The sequence below is a fragment of the Xyrauchen texanus genome, chromosome 28, assembly GCF_025860055.1.
Source record: "Xyrauchen texanus isolate HMW12.3.18 chromosome 28, RBS_HiC_50CHRs, whole genome shotgun sequence".
Lineage (NCBI taxonomy): Eukaryota > Metazoa > Chordata > Actinopteri > Cypriniformes > Catostomidae > Xyrauchen > Xyrauchen texanus.
Window position 1 is genome coordinate 39,151,537 of NC_068303.1, and position 18,993 is coordinate 39,170,529.

An 18,993-nucleotide genomic window follows, 5' to 3' on the forward strand; every position below is an offset into this window, starting at 1 on the left:
GTGAAGGTTTGTTTGTTAATTGTCACCATTGTTGCGTTTTGTATGCCGAGAGTTGATATCTGTGTGTGTCTTCTAGCAACTTCTGTTATTCTGTAAATTCATCAAAAACATAAAACACTCAGTTTGCTGATATAATTTTGCTGAAATATTCTTTACTGTTTTTGCTTTTATATTTTAATGTGTAATGCATAACTATTGACACGTTTTGAGCCGTTTATGAGGTAGGATCAGATATTCCGTCTGACCTTATGTTTTGTCTTCCACCTAGCACAGTGCATCATCTAGTGGTTTACTTAAACACAAATTGACTGGCCGGAAGAACATAATATACTAATAAAGAAGGTCTGAGGTGCCAGCTTAAGAGAACACTAATCACCATAATGGTGACTTCAAACAAAACACAACTATTGATAACAAACAACAACACTAATTAAACTAAGACTTCTATTAAGTCTGAATAAAAACTTTTGTACATGTTTTTTTGTTTGTTTTAAATTTTTGTGGCCCCAATACATTTCCAAAGCATGCATACTTATTCAAGCGCAAAGGCTTATGGGTATGTCACCATTATAACCCACAATGCAGTGCTATGCTGTTATTTTACTGTGTGTAGGTTTTTGTTTTTTGTTTTTAATAATAAAAAATACACTTTTTAATCTTGGCAAAACTGTACATTTAATATGTACATTACTTCAAAGGTTGATTTTTTTTATATGACTTCTCATTAGACAGACAAGTGAAGGCTGATGTGAGATGATAAAGAACAGAGGAGTTGGTCAGAAGCATCATGATATATATATATATATATATATAATATTTTTTTTTTTCAAAATGTCACTATAGCTTGAGATGATATCACGATTTTAAATGTAAATTTTCCCCTAATGCCTTGCATAGAACAGCTATTTACTGTAAAACTAGTCACTTCACAGTGAGTCTGCTCTTGATCTCCCAGAATGCAAATTTTTTAACCGCAAACTACTGTATTTAAGAATCACAGTATATTGCTGTAGGAATTTGGCTGTAAATTTACAGTAATTTTTTACAGTGTAGGAAGGGTCCTGGTTGTTCAAAACTATTTGGGAAAATGTAGGCAAATTTTTTTTTTGTCTTTCCCAGATCTGTGCCTCGACACAATCCTGTCTCTGAGCTCTGCAGGCAGTTCCTTTGACCTCATGGCTTTTGCTCTGATATGCATTTACAGCTGTGAGACCTTATATAGACAGGTGTGTGCCTTTCAACAAATATTCCATATTCATGTCCAATAAACAGAATTAGCCACAGGTGGACTCCAATCAAAGTGTAGAAACATCTTAAATATGATCCAGACAAATGGGATTCACCTGAGCTAAATTTCAAGTGTCATAGCAAAGGGTCTGAACACTTATATAAATATGATATTTCCATTTTTTTCTTTTTAATAAATTTGCAAAGTTAACAAAAATCAGTTTTTTGCTTTGTCATTATGGAGTATGGTGTGAAAATTGATGTGACATTTTTAAAAATCATTTTAGCATAAGGCTGTAACATAACAAAATGTGAAAAAAATGAAACTGTCTAAATACTTTCTGAATACACTGTATATATCAATATTTTATGACATCCCTACAGATGTTTAATGAGGAAGACTGTAAACTGTCAAATAGAGTTGGACACAGCAGTGCACTATATTGTTCCGTCACAATAAAAGTAAATATGATATAAATATATTACTATAAAACAAATAATCAAAATAATATTAATTCTGTATCGTATTATAATAATAAGCTTAATATTCATCTGGGTTCCAAAATATAAGTGAGTGAAGTTGAATGAATGTTTGCAGAAATGTTTATTCAAAATATATGTACACTGGCAGCCAAAAGTTTGGAATAATGTACAGATTTTGCTCTTATGGAAAGAAATTGATAATTTTCTACTGATCATTCAACTGATCACAATGTATATTCAGGACATTACTAATGTGAAAAATTACAATTACAATTAAAATTGTAACTACTCCAAAGATTTTTCATCAAAAATCCTCCACGTGTAGCAATGACAACTACTTGACATTCTAGTTGTCAGTTTGTCCAGATACTCAGTTGACATTTCATCCCACACTTCCTGTAGCACTTGCCATAGGTGTGGCTGTCTTGTTGGGCACTTCTCACACACCTTACAGTCTAGCTGATCCCACAAAAGCTCAATGGGTTCATGATTACTCAAGGATGAGTTGTTGGAGTGATGGCTGCTGGAAATGGGGCCTGTCTAGATTTGATCAACAATGACTTTTTTCAAATAGTGATGGTGCTGTTTTTACATCAGTAATGTTCTGACCATACATTTGTGATCAGTTGAATGCCACTTTTTTTAATTAAAGTACCAATTTCCTTCTGAAACAGCAAAATCTGTACATTATTCCAAACTTTTGGCCACCAGTGTAGATAAATATTGCTTTTGGAGCATATACATTATTAGGGGTGAGTAAAAATATTGATCCACCACTTGATATGCTTTAAACGCATTTGCGTGGTGCAATTGAAGCCTGGTTTTCACATGAGTGTGACGCGATGGGATAGTGCAAAACCGATCACTCGATATGCAGCGATTTGCCTTGGTGATCATAAGGCTTACTTTGATATCATGGCACAGATTTCAAAGACCATTAGAAAATGAATAGTTCAAAGTGCTATTGAGGAAGTTACACATCTCAAACAGCTGCACAGACGCGACATTCTATTCAGCACTGATGAGGAAAAGAAACACTCTGCATGCGCCAAAATAATTTCTTTTCAAATTACACATTATCACCTAGTATTGTTTGCCTTCAGATATTCCTAAGAATTACTTAACATCATTATATCTGAAAAATGATATCTGATATGGAGTGGAAAACAAATATTTTCACTAGCACAGTCCAAATTCCGTAAAGCGCTCTACTCATAGGTACAGTCCGAATATGAAAACTAGTCCTATAGAAATAAGGAGTTAATTAAATGTATTTAGAATTCACAAGTAAAATTGAGTGTTGAATTCAAGAGGTTTTAGATGCTTAGTTTATGCAAATTGAACAAATTATGCAAGTAAACAATAAACATGTAAGAAATTATATCTACAATATAATATGTGCAATTTATCATATTTAGATTAAGAAATCATATTTATTGATGGAATACATGGAATTTGTTTATTTTTCTTAAATGTGACCAAAATGATTAAAAACGAATGATGAAATAACATTTCTAAAATGAAATAACTTCATAATGCACCAAATTAGAGAAAGAACTTCTTTCATATGTCAACAAAATGGATATTCTAACTGAAATATACCCATATGAATCGATATCGAATCGAAATCAGAATTGAATTGATTAAAATTTAGCGCTTGTGAATCAGAATTGAATCGAATCGGAAAATCAGTATCAATACCTAGCCCTATAAAATTATATTTATTGAATTCTAAATGAAATACCATTTTTCCTTGTGTTCATTTACTGGAAAAACTGTGTAATTGTGCATTCATTATATTTATCTAGATTTGTATTACTTGACTTGACTTAATGACGGCTTCATCCAAGGTGGATATGCGTCGCTTCATGAGTGATTTCCTTCCATTGATGGCGATCTTTGGCAAGCGTTTGTAGATGTCTGGTCCAAGTGCTTCCATATGCTTTCCGGCTAAGGTTAAACAGCTTCATAATAAACTGTTCTCCTGATCTTTGGAAATAGCGTTTGGTGGTCGTTAGTATGCCACCTTGAGGCCGTTTCCAGTGAGGGTTGTTTGTGCTTAGAAAATTTGTGGTAGCCTATCCTCAGGCATTCTTAGCACGTGGCCAAGCCATCTCCAACGATTTTAATTAAATTAAATTAAACATTTTGAATGTACTTGGCTACATCAATATAATGGTTATAATGGCTGTTAGAAATTAGTTTAAAATTATTGTAATAACTGTAATTTACCCCGGTTGTACACTGAAATGGGGTCCCCCAGCTGGACGTTGCTTGGGGCCTCGAAAATCGTAACCCGCCCCTGCCATTTACATTAGGACAGTGCTTTGGAAAAAATGAACTTACAATTTCTTTTTCACATTTGCCTTTCATTTTAATATTGGCAGATTTGCCTCAAGATTTCTTTGAAAATGGAATGTCAAATCAGCAATTGTATTTTAGTTTTGACTGAGATAATGAATTTTTTAAAACTTTTTTTATTAGTTCTTTATTTGAAAAGGGACCATGTATAATTTTTAACATAAATGTTTCCATTTTATGCATTGTACCGGATTTAGCCAAAGGCAAATTTTCATCTGCAGTCCCCTGGTATTGTCACTATTAGATAAAAAATGTAATCATTCATTTTATTTAAAATTCTGGTATATACTTTGCGGACATTTGTGAAAATTAAATGGTTAGTGGGGTTTTCATTTTCACATTTGATCATTTTATTTAATTACAATTGGAATAAGATCCATACCTTTACACCTGTATAGAAGGATTAATCTGTCATTTTACTCATTGTGAGGTATTGGTAGCATTGCAATTCTAAGCATCCTTTTTGTTACTATTACCCATTGTATGATCCTCAAAGGTACAAGACTGTGTACTTACTGTCTTTCATGAGGATACAAATTACAATTTCATGAAGCATTGCAAATTACATTATTGAATAAAAAACTATGGAAATATATAAAACAGGTTTTAGGTTGTTGGTTATAAGTATAGAAACATTATATTTTAAGTTGACTACAAAATATTCCTATATATTAGAGGTTTCAAAATGTATGTGTTAACGCATGCGATTAATAAAAAAGTTTAACGCGTTCATTTTTCTTTGTCACGATTAACGCATTTTCCTTTAATACAGCATAGACCAGCAAATACACTGGTCGGACACATACAACCTTTGTTATGTGTCCGCCCGGAATCATTACACTGACACACACACCAAAAACACACAACAGCCTTCCCGTATCAGTGATGAAATGATGGAGAAATGACCTCTTAATGCTATTTGTTGGACAAAACAAGCCCAGATGTGACTTGTGACAGAAGGGTCAATGACATGACGGAAGTTTTTTTGTTTAGTTGGTTTAGTTACATTTAAAAGGGTTCAAATTTGAAAATAAATGTACAAATTACTTGCATACATTCTTTTATTGAGGACCTAGTCTAAAAGTTTTGGTTTTAATAAATTTTGAGAGAATATTTGGGGAATGATGGCAAAAATGTCAATGTGGTGTAAACATAAAAACTTTGTACCAAAAAATTACTCTTGCTTAAAAAAGGTGAAATTCTCAATAAAACAACGTATCAACTAGTTTGGCATAATCGTACATTAGAACTACACTACTGGTCCAAAGTTTAGGGTCACTTATTCTTTATTATTATTATTTTTCACATTTTAGAATAATAGTAAAGTCTTCAAGACTATGGAAGAACAGAAATTGAAATATAGGAATTGAGTTGTGACTAAAAAAATAAAAATAAATAAAATCTATGTTATATTTTAGCATCTTCAAAGTAGTCACACTTTGCCTAGAATTTGCAGACATTAACTCTTGACATTTTCCCAAACAACTTCTTGATATTTCACCCTGGGATGCTTTTTAAACCGTATTGAAGGAGTTCCCATCTGTGTTCCCATGGCTGCTTTTCTTTATTATTTGGTCCAACTTTTTTTAAAAATACAATATTAGTTTTAAAATGAAATAAATGAATATGTTGGCACGATTATATTTTTGTCTACAAAACTCATTTCAAACATTTAAGAATACGGCAAATTTTGAATCTTTCAGATCAAAAGATTTTTAAGATCATGAGAGACATTTCAGTAAAGTGCATTTAATAGTAAATAAAAGTAAAGTGCTCGTGTCCATGATAATGCCTGTCAAATTAGATTTTAAATTGAAATGTCAAATTGTGTAAGCGGTTACACCATTTGACTCCTATTACAAGACTGTCTGTTAGAAGCCAATTTGGACAAATATAGTTTAAGATACTGATTAAAGTTAAAGTGTAGATATTACACAATATTACACAACATTTACATAAATATTACATTAAGTAAATACTACTTTGACACCTCATGTTGAACATGAACAGCAGCTTTAAAATACCTCAAACTCCAACAATTCAGTGATAGGAGTAAAGTTACTCAAAGATAAAAATGTTCATCAATAAAATACAATTAATTGAATTTCTGCCATTTCACAATTAATACAATATAATAGAGGACAATTCAATGCAAAGGTCTCCCTTACCATGGAGAAAATAAGTTTTGTGCACAAACAGAACTGCATGCAACAGCTGGGAAGAATGTGTTCACCTGGCCTCATCAACCTGACCTCCTATTCTGTTATGAGTCTGATGTGCTGCACATTATCTCTGAGCCAGAACCTTTCAACTCACGTCATTCAAAACTAACGATTTCAAAGCACACGCACGACCCTAATCACACATGATTCTCCCCCTCTCTCTCACACACAATTTTTGAAAACATGTTTTTACTCTGATTTGTTGTTGTCAGATATTTTTCCTTCATTGAAATCAAATAAAACTCCATGTTACTTCACCTTGTTGACTGTCATGCTTGATTTCCAGTGTCAATTTCTTCAACAAACAATGGCCTTTGACTGTAGAACCAATATGATCAGGTGGTGTAACTGGTTTGTGTCAGCTGGCGTAACCAGTATTATTCATAAAAATATGATAATATACAGATATATTAATGTGGAATAAAATGTACTCTTCTATTGCAGTGTAATTATATGTTTATTTTTTATTTTTACATAATTTCTCAAAGATTATTTAGAAAACAGAGGTGCTTTTTGCCAGACTTTTTACCAGACTGTTGTGCTTTATTACCTGTTAGATATCACTCTGGGATTTGTTTTTCTGGATTAACCTGGAACAAAATATTTTCTGACCTAAAAAATTGACCCATGTGAATTCTCGATAATTGTATGCGTTCTCTGTAAGCACTTTTAAAATGTGAAATTTAACTTCTCTTATAAATGTCCCATATATCAAACCACTTTTATATCCAGTTTCCTTTTCAAAAGAGTTTATACAAAGTACATGTTACATCCTGCTTAAATGTCCCTGTTTGTTTGGACAATCTTATTATCGTGAAAATTCGTATGTTCTATTTTATTTAGGTGTAATATTGAGAAAATAACAAGTTTGCAGTAATGCAAAGATATTATTTAATTTTGTAAAATATTTTAATTTGAAAACACTGCATTTATAGTTGTTGTTGTTGCTAGTTTGTATGTTTGAGTTGAGAAATACACATTTCAGCATTATCAGTAATCTATTTGTGCATTTTCCTTGATAACCAAGCAAGTTGACTCATGTTACCATTTGTTTATTATATCGCAATTGCAATATTAACCTCAAATATCGCAGTATGACTTTTTTCGTGCATCCCTACGACATGCTTTGCTGTGTACATTTTTCTGGCCCTTTGCCAATCACATGCCTGATCACTGAAATAGATGGCAAAAAACATCACATTTGTCTCTGTGACAGTGTAAGGCTCCCCTTAAAAAAAATCTAAACTAGCCACAAATTTGCCGCTCTTTTTTCACTTGCGAATTAGATTTTGATTTGCCTCAAAAGTTTGCCAGAAGTTTGCAGCTCTTCACTGGTAGTGGTGAACCTTTGGCAACAGTGTACAATTTTCTACAAGTTTGCCGCTCATTTACGTGTGAAACATATCAGTGGCGAATTTTAATTAAGTTTGAGGCAAAGTTTCCATGAACTCTCGATTTTCGTAAGGGTCTGTTAACAGCTGGGGGAAAATGGTGGCCCACAGCCAGATAATTTTTTGAGCCAATCAAGACTTTGAAGCACTTTGTGCCTGTCAATCATTCAGCACTTTCACAGGACAGCCCACATATGGGCAGCAGGAAGCTAAGAGCATCAGTTTGATTGATTTGATGTGCCAGTTTGTTGTGTGAGAATGCGATTTTGCTACTGTTGCTTTTGAGAATCATCATCCTAGACGTAGTACCTGTACAAGGTCAGTGTAACTGCTTGGGGTTTGCTGACATTAAAAAAAAAATTATTACTTTTTTTCTCTCACCTGTGTCATTGAGGTGCTCTCTGATTACAACGGTCTCCAAGTATCTCTGTGTGTGCGTGTCTCTTTGGAGGGCGGGATTATGATTATAGGGATCATGTAATGACGAAATCTTGTGAAAGCTCCAGAAAATCACTTAAAGCACCTTTTAAGGTTCATACTTGTGAGTGGAGGTAAGGAAGGATTGCGAAACTAGTCTAGTGACAAGATCTTAAGGAAACCTAAATGCAAAGTAAGAAGTGTATTAACATCATTGCAATAATTCACAATGCTGCTTAATTTTATATTGCCAGCAAAATTATTGGGAATATATTGAGGCCCAGCTCTAATGTAAAAAAGACTGTGTTTTATATAGAACAAAAACGCAGTTTTTAACAATATTGGCAATTGGGGGCCTGGGTAGCTCAGCAAGAAAAGATGCTGACTACCACACCTGGAGTCGCAAGTTCGAATCCAGGGCATGCTGACTCTGCTGAGTGTCTCCAGACAGGCTTCCTAAGCAACCAATTGGCCTGGTTGCTAGGGAAGGTAAAGTTAAGTTGGGTTAACCTCCTTGTGGTTGCTGTAATGTGGTTCTCATTCTCGGTGGGGTGGGTGATGAGTTGTGCGGGATGCCGTGGAGAATAGCTTGAGCCTCCACACATGCTAGGTCTCCGCAGTAATGTGCTCAACAAGCCATGTGATAAGATGTACGGATTGACAGTCTCAGATGCGGAGGCAACTGAGATTCGTCCTCCGGATTGAGTCACTACGCCACCACAAGGACTTACAGTGGACTGGGAATTAGGCATTCCAAATTGGGGAGAATGGAGGAGAAAATACACAAAACAAAAGAAAAAGAAAACAATGTTGGCAATTAAGTTTGTCACAGTAACTGTTAATCTTGACAATTCGGGTGTTTGGGTTTTTTCAGGTTTGGACGAGCCACCTCGCAGTGACGCAGGACAGGACTTGGTGGTTCAGCTGCCGACAGACTGGGCGGTGCTAGATGGTAGAGATAGCACTGATGATCATGACATCACACATTATGAATGGACTCTGGTTAAAGGAGACCCCTCGGTTAACATGAAGGTACAACTTTAGTAGTCGATGTTCTAAATCTCTTATAAGGTAACATTGTTATGAGATATTTTTAAAAATCAATTTATTGTTAAATGTTAAACAAATTTAAGTCTTTCCTTACTGTGACGGGGTCAGACATAGAGGCAACAAGAGTCTAAAATTAGTAAAATCCTAGTTCCCAATAATATCAGGGAAAAGTTCTGATTTAATTTAAGGGCAATGGCACCAATTAGTAAAACAGATATGTCGGCTGACCTCTAATTTCACGAACACGATTAATCTTTCATGAATTAGGCCTGTTTTTTCCATATGAAATTCCACAGAGGTCATGGCTTGTTATTTTTTCTGTCTTGTCTTATCAAGGTAACTCAAGCAAAAGTCAATATAACATGTTTTATCAAGATAACTTAAGTTCCCAAGCTTCAGATTTGTATCTGTTTTTGTTGTTTGAATCTACACTGAGTCAAAAGATTATGACCACTCACACGTTGATCGTCTCCAAATAAGGCCACATGTCGTCTAGGTTACGGATGTAACCTCCGTTCCCTGATGGAGGGAACGAGACGTTGTGTCGGAGAAGCGACACTAGGGGTCTCTCTTGAGCGCCGAATATGCCTCTGATCCATTGAAAAAAGGCCAATGAGAAGTTGGCAGTCAGTATTTGCATACCCCGCCCCCGGACATACGGGTATAAAGGCGAGGCAAATACTAGAGTTCATTCAGGATTTTTCTGAGGAGCCGAAAATGGTTCTGGCCACTACAGCGGTTCGGCTCAGCGACGTGGCCGGGAAGACACAACGTCTAGTAACCTAGACGTTCCCCGTCTGTCGCTCTCTCCACGTTGTGTCGGAGAAGCGACACTAGGGGTCCAATTTAAATCCGTCATGCGCTGAGCTGTGTACGTGTTCTGCTGACACAGGAGCGGGCAGGTATTTGTTACGTGCCATACGACCAGCTGTGTCAGACTTGACGTACCCTTCCCCAATGCCCCAAAAAAGTAATCGGAATCCTTCTGGTTACCCTAGGCAGGGGAACAAGGCGACGCTTGCCAACCTGGGAACGGGCCAAGCCTGGCTGGGCCTCTTTTCTCTCTATGTTTCTCGCATAGAGCAATAGACAGCCGGGGCCCTTACACGCACTGAGGGAAGGGGGTCTTACCCAATTTCCCATTCTTCCAGGGGGGAAAAGACCCTGCGGAGACCACCCCTGCCCAACTGGGAAGGTACGGTGGTGAATACATCACATGTGTTTTTAGGCGACACGTGGAAGTGGTGCGGTGGCAGATCCAGCCTCAGCGAGGGTGGAGTTGCTACACACGGCGACCGGGGGACAGCCGAAACTTACCCAAGGAAAACGCGAGTCTGCTCGTAAGGGGACCATATTGCGAAAAACACACACAGGGGGAGTCCTCTTAGGAGTCCCTACTCTGTGGAGCACCTATTCCAGTACAGGGTAGATCTGAGTACCCGCAGTGGATTGGGTCGGCAAGTTCCTCTGCCGAACTGCGGACCCATGAGGGCAAGGGAGAAATCGACCAGGGATTCGCGTTGGGTGAAGTCTCCTGGGAAAAAAGACACACTGTTTTACCTCAAGCAAGGGAAAAGGCGTATATGCAAGCGATTCACCCGGCCAGCCCATCAGCGTGTTACCGAGTTCTACTGGCTCAGACCTGAGAAAACACGGGATGAAACTGACTCAACCCTGAGATTGTAATATCTTGCAAAGGTGTTGGGTGTCGCTCAACCCGCTGCTCTACAAATGTCTGCCAGGGAGGTACCCTTGGCCAGTGCCCACGAGGACGCAACACTCCTTGTCGAGTGAGCTCGGACCCGCAAAGGGGGGGACACGGCCTGGGTGTGATAAGCCAACGAAATGGCATGTACAACCCAGTGGGAAAGCCTCTGTTTGTAGACAGCGTTTCCATTCCTCTGTCCCCCAAACCATACAAAGAGCTGCTCAGAGCATATAAAGCTCTGCGTGCGGTCCAGGTAGGTATGCAAAGCACGTACCGGACACAGCAACGAAGGGGCTGGGTCTGCCTCCTCCCGGGTTGGCGCTTACAGGTTCACTACCTGGTCTCTGAAGGGCATGGTAGGAACCTTGGGCACATAGCCCGGTCGCGGTCTTAGGATCACATGAGTGTCTGCCGGACCGAATTCCAGGCAAGTGTCGATAACAGAGAACGCTTGCAGGTCCCCGACCCTCTTGATGGAGTCGAACGCGATCAGCAGGGCAGTCTTAAGAGAGAGGGCCCTGAGTCCAACTGATACTAGCGGCTCGAAGGGAGGTCTCTGGAGGCCCGCGAGGACTACCGAGAGGTCCCAGGAGGGGAACAGGCTTGACCGGGAGGGATTTAACCTCCGGGCGCCTCTTAGGAACCTGATGATTAAGTCGTGCTTACCAAGGGACTTGCCGTCTACTGCGTTGTGGTGAGCCGCGATAGCAGCGACATACACTTTTAGGGTGGAAGGGGACAGCCTCCCCTCCAGCCTCTCTTGCAGGAATAAGAGCACCAACCTAACTGCACACCTCTGTGGGTCTTCCGCCCTGAAAGAACACCAATCTGCGAACAAGCGCAACTTCTGGGCATAAAGCTGCCTGGTAGAAGGGGCTCTGGCTTGGTTGATCATGTCTACGACGGTAGGTGGTAGACCAGCTAGATCTTCCGCATCCCGTCCAGGGACCAGACGTGGAGTTTCCAAAGGTCTGGATGTGGATGCCAGAGCGTGCCCTGCCCCTGAGAAAGAAGGTCCTTCCTCAGGGGAATTCACCAGTGAGGGGCTGTCGCGAGGAGCACGAGGTCCGAGAACCAGGCCCGGTTGGGCCAGTAGGGAGCCACTAATGTGACTTGTTCCTCGTCCTCCCTGACCTTGCACAGAACCTGTGCAAGAAGGCTCACTGGGGGAAATGCATACTTGCGTAGCCCCGCAGGCCAGCTGTGCGCCAGCGCGTCTGTCCCAAGGGGAGCCTCTGTTCAGCCATACCAGAGCGGACAGTGGGAGGTCTCTCGGGAGGCAAGCAGGTCTACCTGGGCTCTGCCGAACCGTTCCCAAATCAGTTGGACCGACTGGGGGTGGAGCCTCCACTCTCCGCTGGGTCAGCTTTGTCGTGACAGTGCGTCCGCTACCACATTGAGCTTGCCGGGAATGTGAGTGGCACGCAGCTGGCTCCAAAGGAGGAGACGACGGGCGAGTCGTGACATGTGGCTGGAGCGTACTCCGCCTTGGCGATTTATGTACGCTACCACAGTGGTGCTGTCTGACCTGATTAGGACGTGTTTGTCTCGAATTTACTGGAGAAACCGGCCCGCGGCTGCATGCCCTTTGCACACGCGCCCCAACCCAATCTGGAGGCGTCGGTAGTGACACCTGCTGCAGGGACACCTGCTGCAGGGGCACTCCTGCCCGTAGAAAGCAGAGGTCTGTCCAGGGTTTTAGTATTTTTCATCAGGCAGGGGTGATTATCACTCGGGACTCGAGTCTGAAGCCAGTGCTGAATCGGTCTCATATGCATCAACCCCAGCGGCGTGGTCACGGCAGAGGATGCTATATGCCCCAGGAGCCTCTGGAAGAGTTTTAGAGGGACCGTCGTGCCTGGCCTGAATTTGGCGAGGCATTTCAGCACCGACTGCGCACGCTCGTTGGTGAGACGTGCGGACATTGAGACTGAGTCTAACTCCATGCTGAGAAAGGAGATGCTCTGGACCGGGGTGAGCTTGTTCTTTTCTCGGTTGACCTGAAGCCCCAAGCGGCTGAGGTGCCTGAGCACCTGGTCTCTGTGAGCGCATAGTAACTCTCGGGAGTGGGCCAGTATGAGCCAGTCGTCGAGGTAATTGAGTATGCGGATGCCGGCTTCTCGGAGCGGGGCAAGAGCTGCCTCTGCGACTTTCGTGAAGACGCGAGGGGACAGAGATATGCCGAAGGGGAGGACTTTGTACTGGAACGCCTGGCCGTCGAACGCGAACCGTAGAAAAGGTTGGTGTCGCGGCAAAATTGAGACATGGAAGTACGCGTCCTTCAGGTCTACCGCTGCGAACCAATCTAGGTGCTGGACGCTTGTCAAGATACACTTGTGCGTGAGCATTTTGAACGGGAGTTTGAGCAGCGCTCGATTGAAAACTCGCAGGTCCAAGATTGGTCGTAAGCCGCCGCCTTTCTTGGGTACAATGAAGAAAGGGCTGTAGAAACCCTTCTTCATTTCAGTTGGAGGGACAGGCTCTTTCACGTCTTTGAGTAGAAGAGTAGCGATCTCCGCGCGCAGGAATTTGGCATGTTGGCCGTGCACTGTGGTAAAGCGGACGCCCGTGAAAGGGGGCGGGGGCCTGGCAAACTGAATTGCGTAACCGAGTCGAATGGTCCAGGCCAGCCAGCGAGACGGGTTGGGAAGTGAAAGCCACGCATCCAATCTCCGTGCTAGGGGCACCAAAGGGACGGTTATTTTTGACGTACCCGGTGGGGCTTCGCAGCGGGGTGGAGCAGGTAGTACGCCGTCGGGAGGCGCGGATGCGTCCCGAGGCTCTGGTGCTGAGAAAAGACTCAAAGCACTTACCTTGCTCCGGACATCCGGCAGGGGGCGGGTTGGTGACTGAGGAGGAGGTCCTGTAGTGGCGTCCTCTGGACTCGTCAGAACCGGCCGGCCGGGGAACAGTCGTGAGGCTGAAGGCTGGCCTGGTGCCACGTCCAGCGTGCCGGGACTGTTGAGATCTGGGGGCAGAGTGCCGTGAGAACGGCATTTGCGGGCCAGATGACCAAGAGACAAAGGAAATAGCTCTTTTATTGAGAATTTGGGTAGCGCTGCCCCGGTGAAGGGGAGCGGCAAAAGAAAAGTTTTTAAAGGAAAATTCTCCTCCCGGCCCTCCACCGGGGGACGGAGTGGTCTTACCATCTCCGGAGCTAACGTCTTGGGCTCTGGGTCGTCCGTCTCAGGAGCGCCTGGGAGCCTTCCGGGTCCTCGAGGGGGTCCGTGAGACGGGGGGCTTCTGCTTCCTGCAGAGCACTCGACGCGTGGGCTGAGAGCTGGGCCCAGGTTGAGGCGGAGCAGCTTGTCGTTTCCTCGCAGGGGGACGCCCTCGGCGAGCAGACGGGGCAGGGCCTGGGGCGGCAGGTTTGCGGCGGGGCAGGATATGTGATATCGCCTCCGTCTGTTTCTTCACCGCGGAGAACTGCTGGGTGAAGTCCTCTGTGGTGTCGCCGAAGAGACCGAACTGGGAGACTGGAGCGTCGAGAAAGCGAAGCTTGTCGGTCTCACGCATCTCGACCAGGTTCAGCCATAGGTGTCGTTCCTGGACCACGGGGGTGGCCATGGCCTGCCCGAGTGACTGCGCCGTGACCTTCGTGGCTCTGAGGGCGAGGTCGGTCGCTGAGCGCAGTTCCTGCAGCACGTCAGGATCAGGGCTACCCACGTGCAGTTCTTTGAGCGCCTTGGCCTCGTCTGAGTTTTTTTATACTGCGCTGTCAAAGCGCCCAGATGCAATATGCACTGCCGTGCAAGGAGAAGAATTGCCGCTGTAATGCGCCCTCAATCCAACAGCGTCAGAGGAATACAGGAACGGGTTTGTTTTCACGCGAACAGCATGCACAAGCATCGGCTCTGAAGAAAATTTCTGAATGAACTCTAGTATTTGCCTCGCCTTTATACCCGTATGTCCGGGGGCGGGTTATGCAAATACTGACTGCCAACTTCTCATTGGCCTTTTTTCAATGGATCAGAGGCATATTCGGCGCTCAAGAGAGACCCCCTTGTGTCGCTTCTCCGACACAACGTGGAGAGAGCGACAGACGGGGAACAGTCAGTTCTCATAGTCAATGTGTTGAATGCAGGATGGGCAGGAGTAAAGACCTGAGCGACTTTGACAAGAGCCAAATTTTTATGGCCAGACGACTGGGTCAGAGCATCTCTGAAACGGCAAGACTTGTGGGGCACTCCTGGTCAGCAGTGGTGAGTACCTACTGACAGTGATCCGAGGAGGGATCCGTGGTGGTGGTGGCGTAGTGGCTAAAGTACAGGGCTGTTAATCAGAAGGTCGCTGGTTCGAACCCCACGGCCCCTACCATTGTGCCCTTGAGCAAGGCACTTAACTCCAGGTTGCTCCTGATTGTCCCTGTAATAATTGCACTGTAAGTCGCTTTGGATAAAAGTGTCTGACAAATGCAGAAATGTAAATGGATAAACCGGCGACACAGTGTTGGGCCTCTAAGATCATCAATATACGAGGGCAACACGAGGGCAACGATAGCTATCCCATCGATCTGAACCAACAGAAGATCTACTCTGGCACAAGCCATAGAAAATTATAATGATGGTTACGGGAGGATTGTCTCACAGTGCATCGCACCCTGCTGCATATGGGGCAGACTGGTCAGAGTGCCCATGATGACCCCTGTCCACCATCGAAAGCACCTACAGTGGGCACGCAAGTGTCAAACCTGAAATTTGGAGCAGTGGAAGATGGTCGCCTGGTCTGATGGGTCCTGTTTTTTCCTGTGTGAATAGGACTTGAAGGATCTAGTGATTGAGAATGACTGAAATTACTCTTGACAATGGACAATTCTTAAACATTTAATTAGGTGTTGTTACACATGAGATGGACAGTGATACAAACATGTACTTAACCATTTAATGTGGACCATTTCACTCCTCCTCAGCTGCTAAGTACAGAATAGATTTTTAAATATAATGTGAGGTGGACGTTCGCTTGTATTTATTATGTGGTCTGATGTGTTGTGTAGGTGACTCACCAGGGCCTGCTGAAACTCAGTGGTCTCAGAGAAGGAGTTTACACCTTTCAGATGACTGTCACTGACACAGCTGGACAGAAAAGCTCTGATAACGTGTCTGTCAGTGTGCTTGCACCCGCACCAAATGCAGAAGGTAAACTATTATTTGCATGTTATGGATGTGCAAGACTACATTTTCAAAATCGACTAGTGGGTGAATTGTCAGAACAATTAATTGAAGCCCTGTATAAGGGAGCTCAACAGTTGGGTCCCAAAACATGAAGTCCTATTTCATTTTCACAGTCCAGTTGTTTTCACATTCTAAAGGTTGTAGTAGGTTCCTAGTGAGATGCATGACTGAATACAAGTCTTATTTCCCCAATATGCCAAATCATACGGATACAGTATGCAACTATTTTAGAAAAACATCACTTAAATAAACGTAAAAGCTGTTTTCTTATTGCAAAGGTTGTAATAGGTTCCCTGTGAGAAGCATGACTTACTACAGGTGTTCTTTTCCCAATATGTCTAATTACATAATTTAAGAAAAAATAACTAAAATTCACCAAAATCATATTTTCACATTCCAAAGGTTGTAGCTGGCTCCTAGTGGGTGCACGACTTACTACAGGTCTTATTTTCCCAATATGACTAAATATACGTAAACAATATTCAATTATTAAAAAAAAATACATCACTAAAATTCACCAAAATTTTATTTCACATTCCAAAGTTTGTAATAGGCTCCTAGTGAGTGAGAAACAAATCAAACAAATGTCATTAAAATTATTTTATCTCATTCTAAGCCGCTCAAGTTGAAGTTAAGGTTGTAGAAGGCTCCCAGTGGGTAGACTAACTTACTACAGATCAAATTTTGACAGCCCAGCCCATTTATTGACCCCATGTGTATTACTATAATAGAGCTGTAATCTTAAACTTGTATATATACAGACTTGTGTGTGTGTGTGTGTGTGTGTGCATGTGTGCGTGCGTGTGTATTCTCAGTGTGTACAGGTCACTGTTCTCGGTATCAGTTCATGTGTGATGATGGCTGTTGTATTGATATTGGTTATGCCTGTGATGGAAAGCAACACTGCCCTGATCGATCTGATGAAGACTTCTGCCAAAACTGTGAGCCAAACCAATCTCCTACCATCTTATCAAAAGCTTTTGCACTATTTGAACTATTTTAAAATTGAAACTGCATTGTCAGAAAACAAATGGGCAAAAATGATACCTTTTGGGTGCAATAGCTTGTCACTCGGACAGTACCCTCAATGGTATACCTCCTGTACCCTCTTTACTCCTTAAAGGGGTCATGTCATGAGAAATCCAATTTTCTTTTAGATTTTGACTTAAAAAGCCGTCGTCACACTAGCAGACTCAAAACAACTAGTTTTGGCTGAGGGTGTCACAAGTTTAGACTGTTTTGCTGTATCTCTGCGTGGCCTTCCGAAGGATCCTAACGTTAGGCGTTCCTGAAAATGACTAAGTATTCTTTTGAGAACTATTATGATTCAGACATTGCAAAGAAACGTGTTTTGAAAGATGGAGCAGTGCCAACTATTGGAAATGATAGTAATGCTGGTGAGTAACTATTGTTAGTAATAGTAACTATTACTATTGTTTAAAGGGGTCATGACATGAGGAATAACATTTTCCTTGATCTTTTAAAATGTAAGAGTTCATTGTATTATAAAAACATACTGAAAGTTTCAGAACTGAAAACTTCCTCTTTAATATAAAAAAGATCATTTATTTAAATCAAGCTGCAAAAATGGCTTGTTTGGAATTCGTGGAACTTGTGACATCACAAAGACTAAATACATCTGCATATGCAACACCACTTCATCAAGATATCAATGCCTATTTTTCATCATTGTACCCTTGTCCTTGCCCACTGGTGCTCAGTCTGTCACACAGGTGAAGAGGAAAGAGATGGCCCATAATGGGAGATTCATCTTAAGTCGACTTACACAGGACAACTTCATCTGGATTTAAATGTTTTTCTACGTAAATGTGCACTAGACAAGCACCTTCGACTGTTATCATGGATCTCGCACTTCTTTTAAAAGATGCAAAGTCAAGTTATAACTCTAAAATGGAGACCCACAATGTGTTTCATTTAGCTTGCCTGTCTTATTTTTGTGCTGTTTTGAAGACGTTTCCGTTTTTGCACCCATCTGTGCTATTTTTATTTGTTGTTAATTTTAAACATGAATTAGATGGATGTCTTTGATCATTTTGATTTGTTTCCAGCAATGTTTTAAGAGCGGTACAAGCACAACTTGAGAAACACATTCAGTCCTGTGTGTAAACAAACACGAAAGATGTGAGATGTGAAGACCAGCGTCTCTGCTTTGGCCTGTTGAAGCCGGTTGAAGCACTCAACATCAGCATGGATTATATTACCTTTGCATATTCAGAACATTTCATCATGGATTGCTTGTGAAACACTCACAATATGATTTAAGCTTAGCAAAGGAACTGTTATTGAAAGATGGTGCAGTTAAAATATTATTGGACTGCAAATCCTTAATTAAATCAGGGAAGGGGCTATTTTCACCACTGCCAACTTTGCCTAGTATTCTAAGTTTTGGGGAGCAACAGTGTGTTCTGTTTTCGATTGTTATTTCAGTCAGAACAACTGTAATAGTTTACTGCGTGCTTCACATATATTGGGACATACTGTATAGCTATCATTGTTTGCCTGGACTGAGAGCTTTAGGGGATTTTGTAAATTGCTTGCACGTTTCATGCTTACATTCTTGGAAAAAAACTGTTCCACATGTGTTTTGGCAGGGGATGTTTACTCCACAAATATGTTAACCAATCATAACAGTATATTGAAGTCTTTATTGTCAAGGTTCGATTACAGAGAGGGCAAGGACTCATTGAGAGGTGAGATGATGAGCTTTATTTAATATTATAAAACAAAAACAGAAACAACCCCAAAAACTTCAAGGTCCAGGGTAGAACGCTACAGGACAGACTGGGTTCAATGCTCCGGGCTGGAACAAACACACAAGGCAGGGCTGGACAGGAACTGACACAGGAGAACCTAACAGGGTGATAAACCACAACGAACTGGCACGAGACAAAAAAACACAATGGGGTTAAATAAGAAAGAAACAAGGAGGGAAAGCAGGTGAT

At 41.7% G+C, this 18,993-nt stretch overlaps 1 protein-coding gene across 1 annotated transcript in view; it reads left to right on the top strand.

Annotated features, from left to right (window-relative positions):
* lrp11 (low density lipoprotein receptor-related protein 11) overlaps positions 1-18,993 on the top strand; it is a 69,308-nt gene that overhangs the window by 10,031 nt on the left and 40,284 nt on the right. Inside the window, exons 2-4 of the mRNA XM_052095308.1 lie at positions 8,976-9,133; positions 15,853-15,994; positions 16,846-16,971. Of these exons, the coding sequence (XP_051951268.1) occupies positions 8,976-9,133; positions 15,853-15,994; positions 16,846-16,971 (426 nt within the window). The remainder of the gene's footprint in view (positions 1-8,975; positions 9,134-15,852; positions 15,995-16,845; positions 16,972-18,993) is intronic.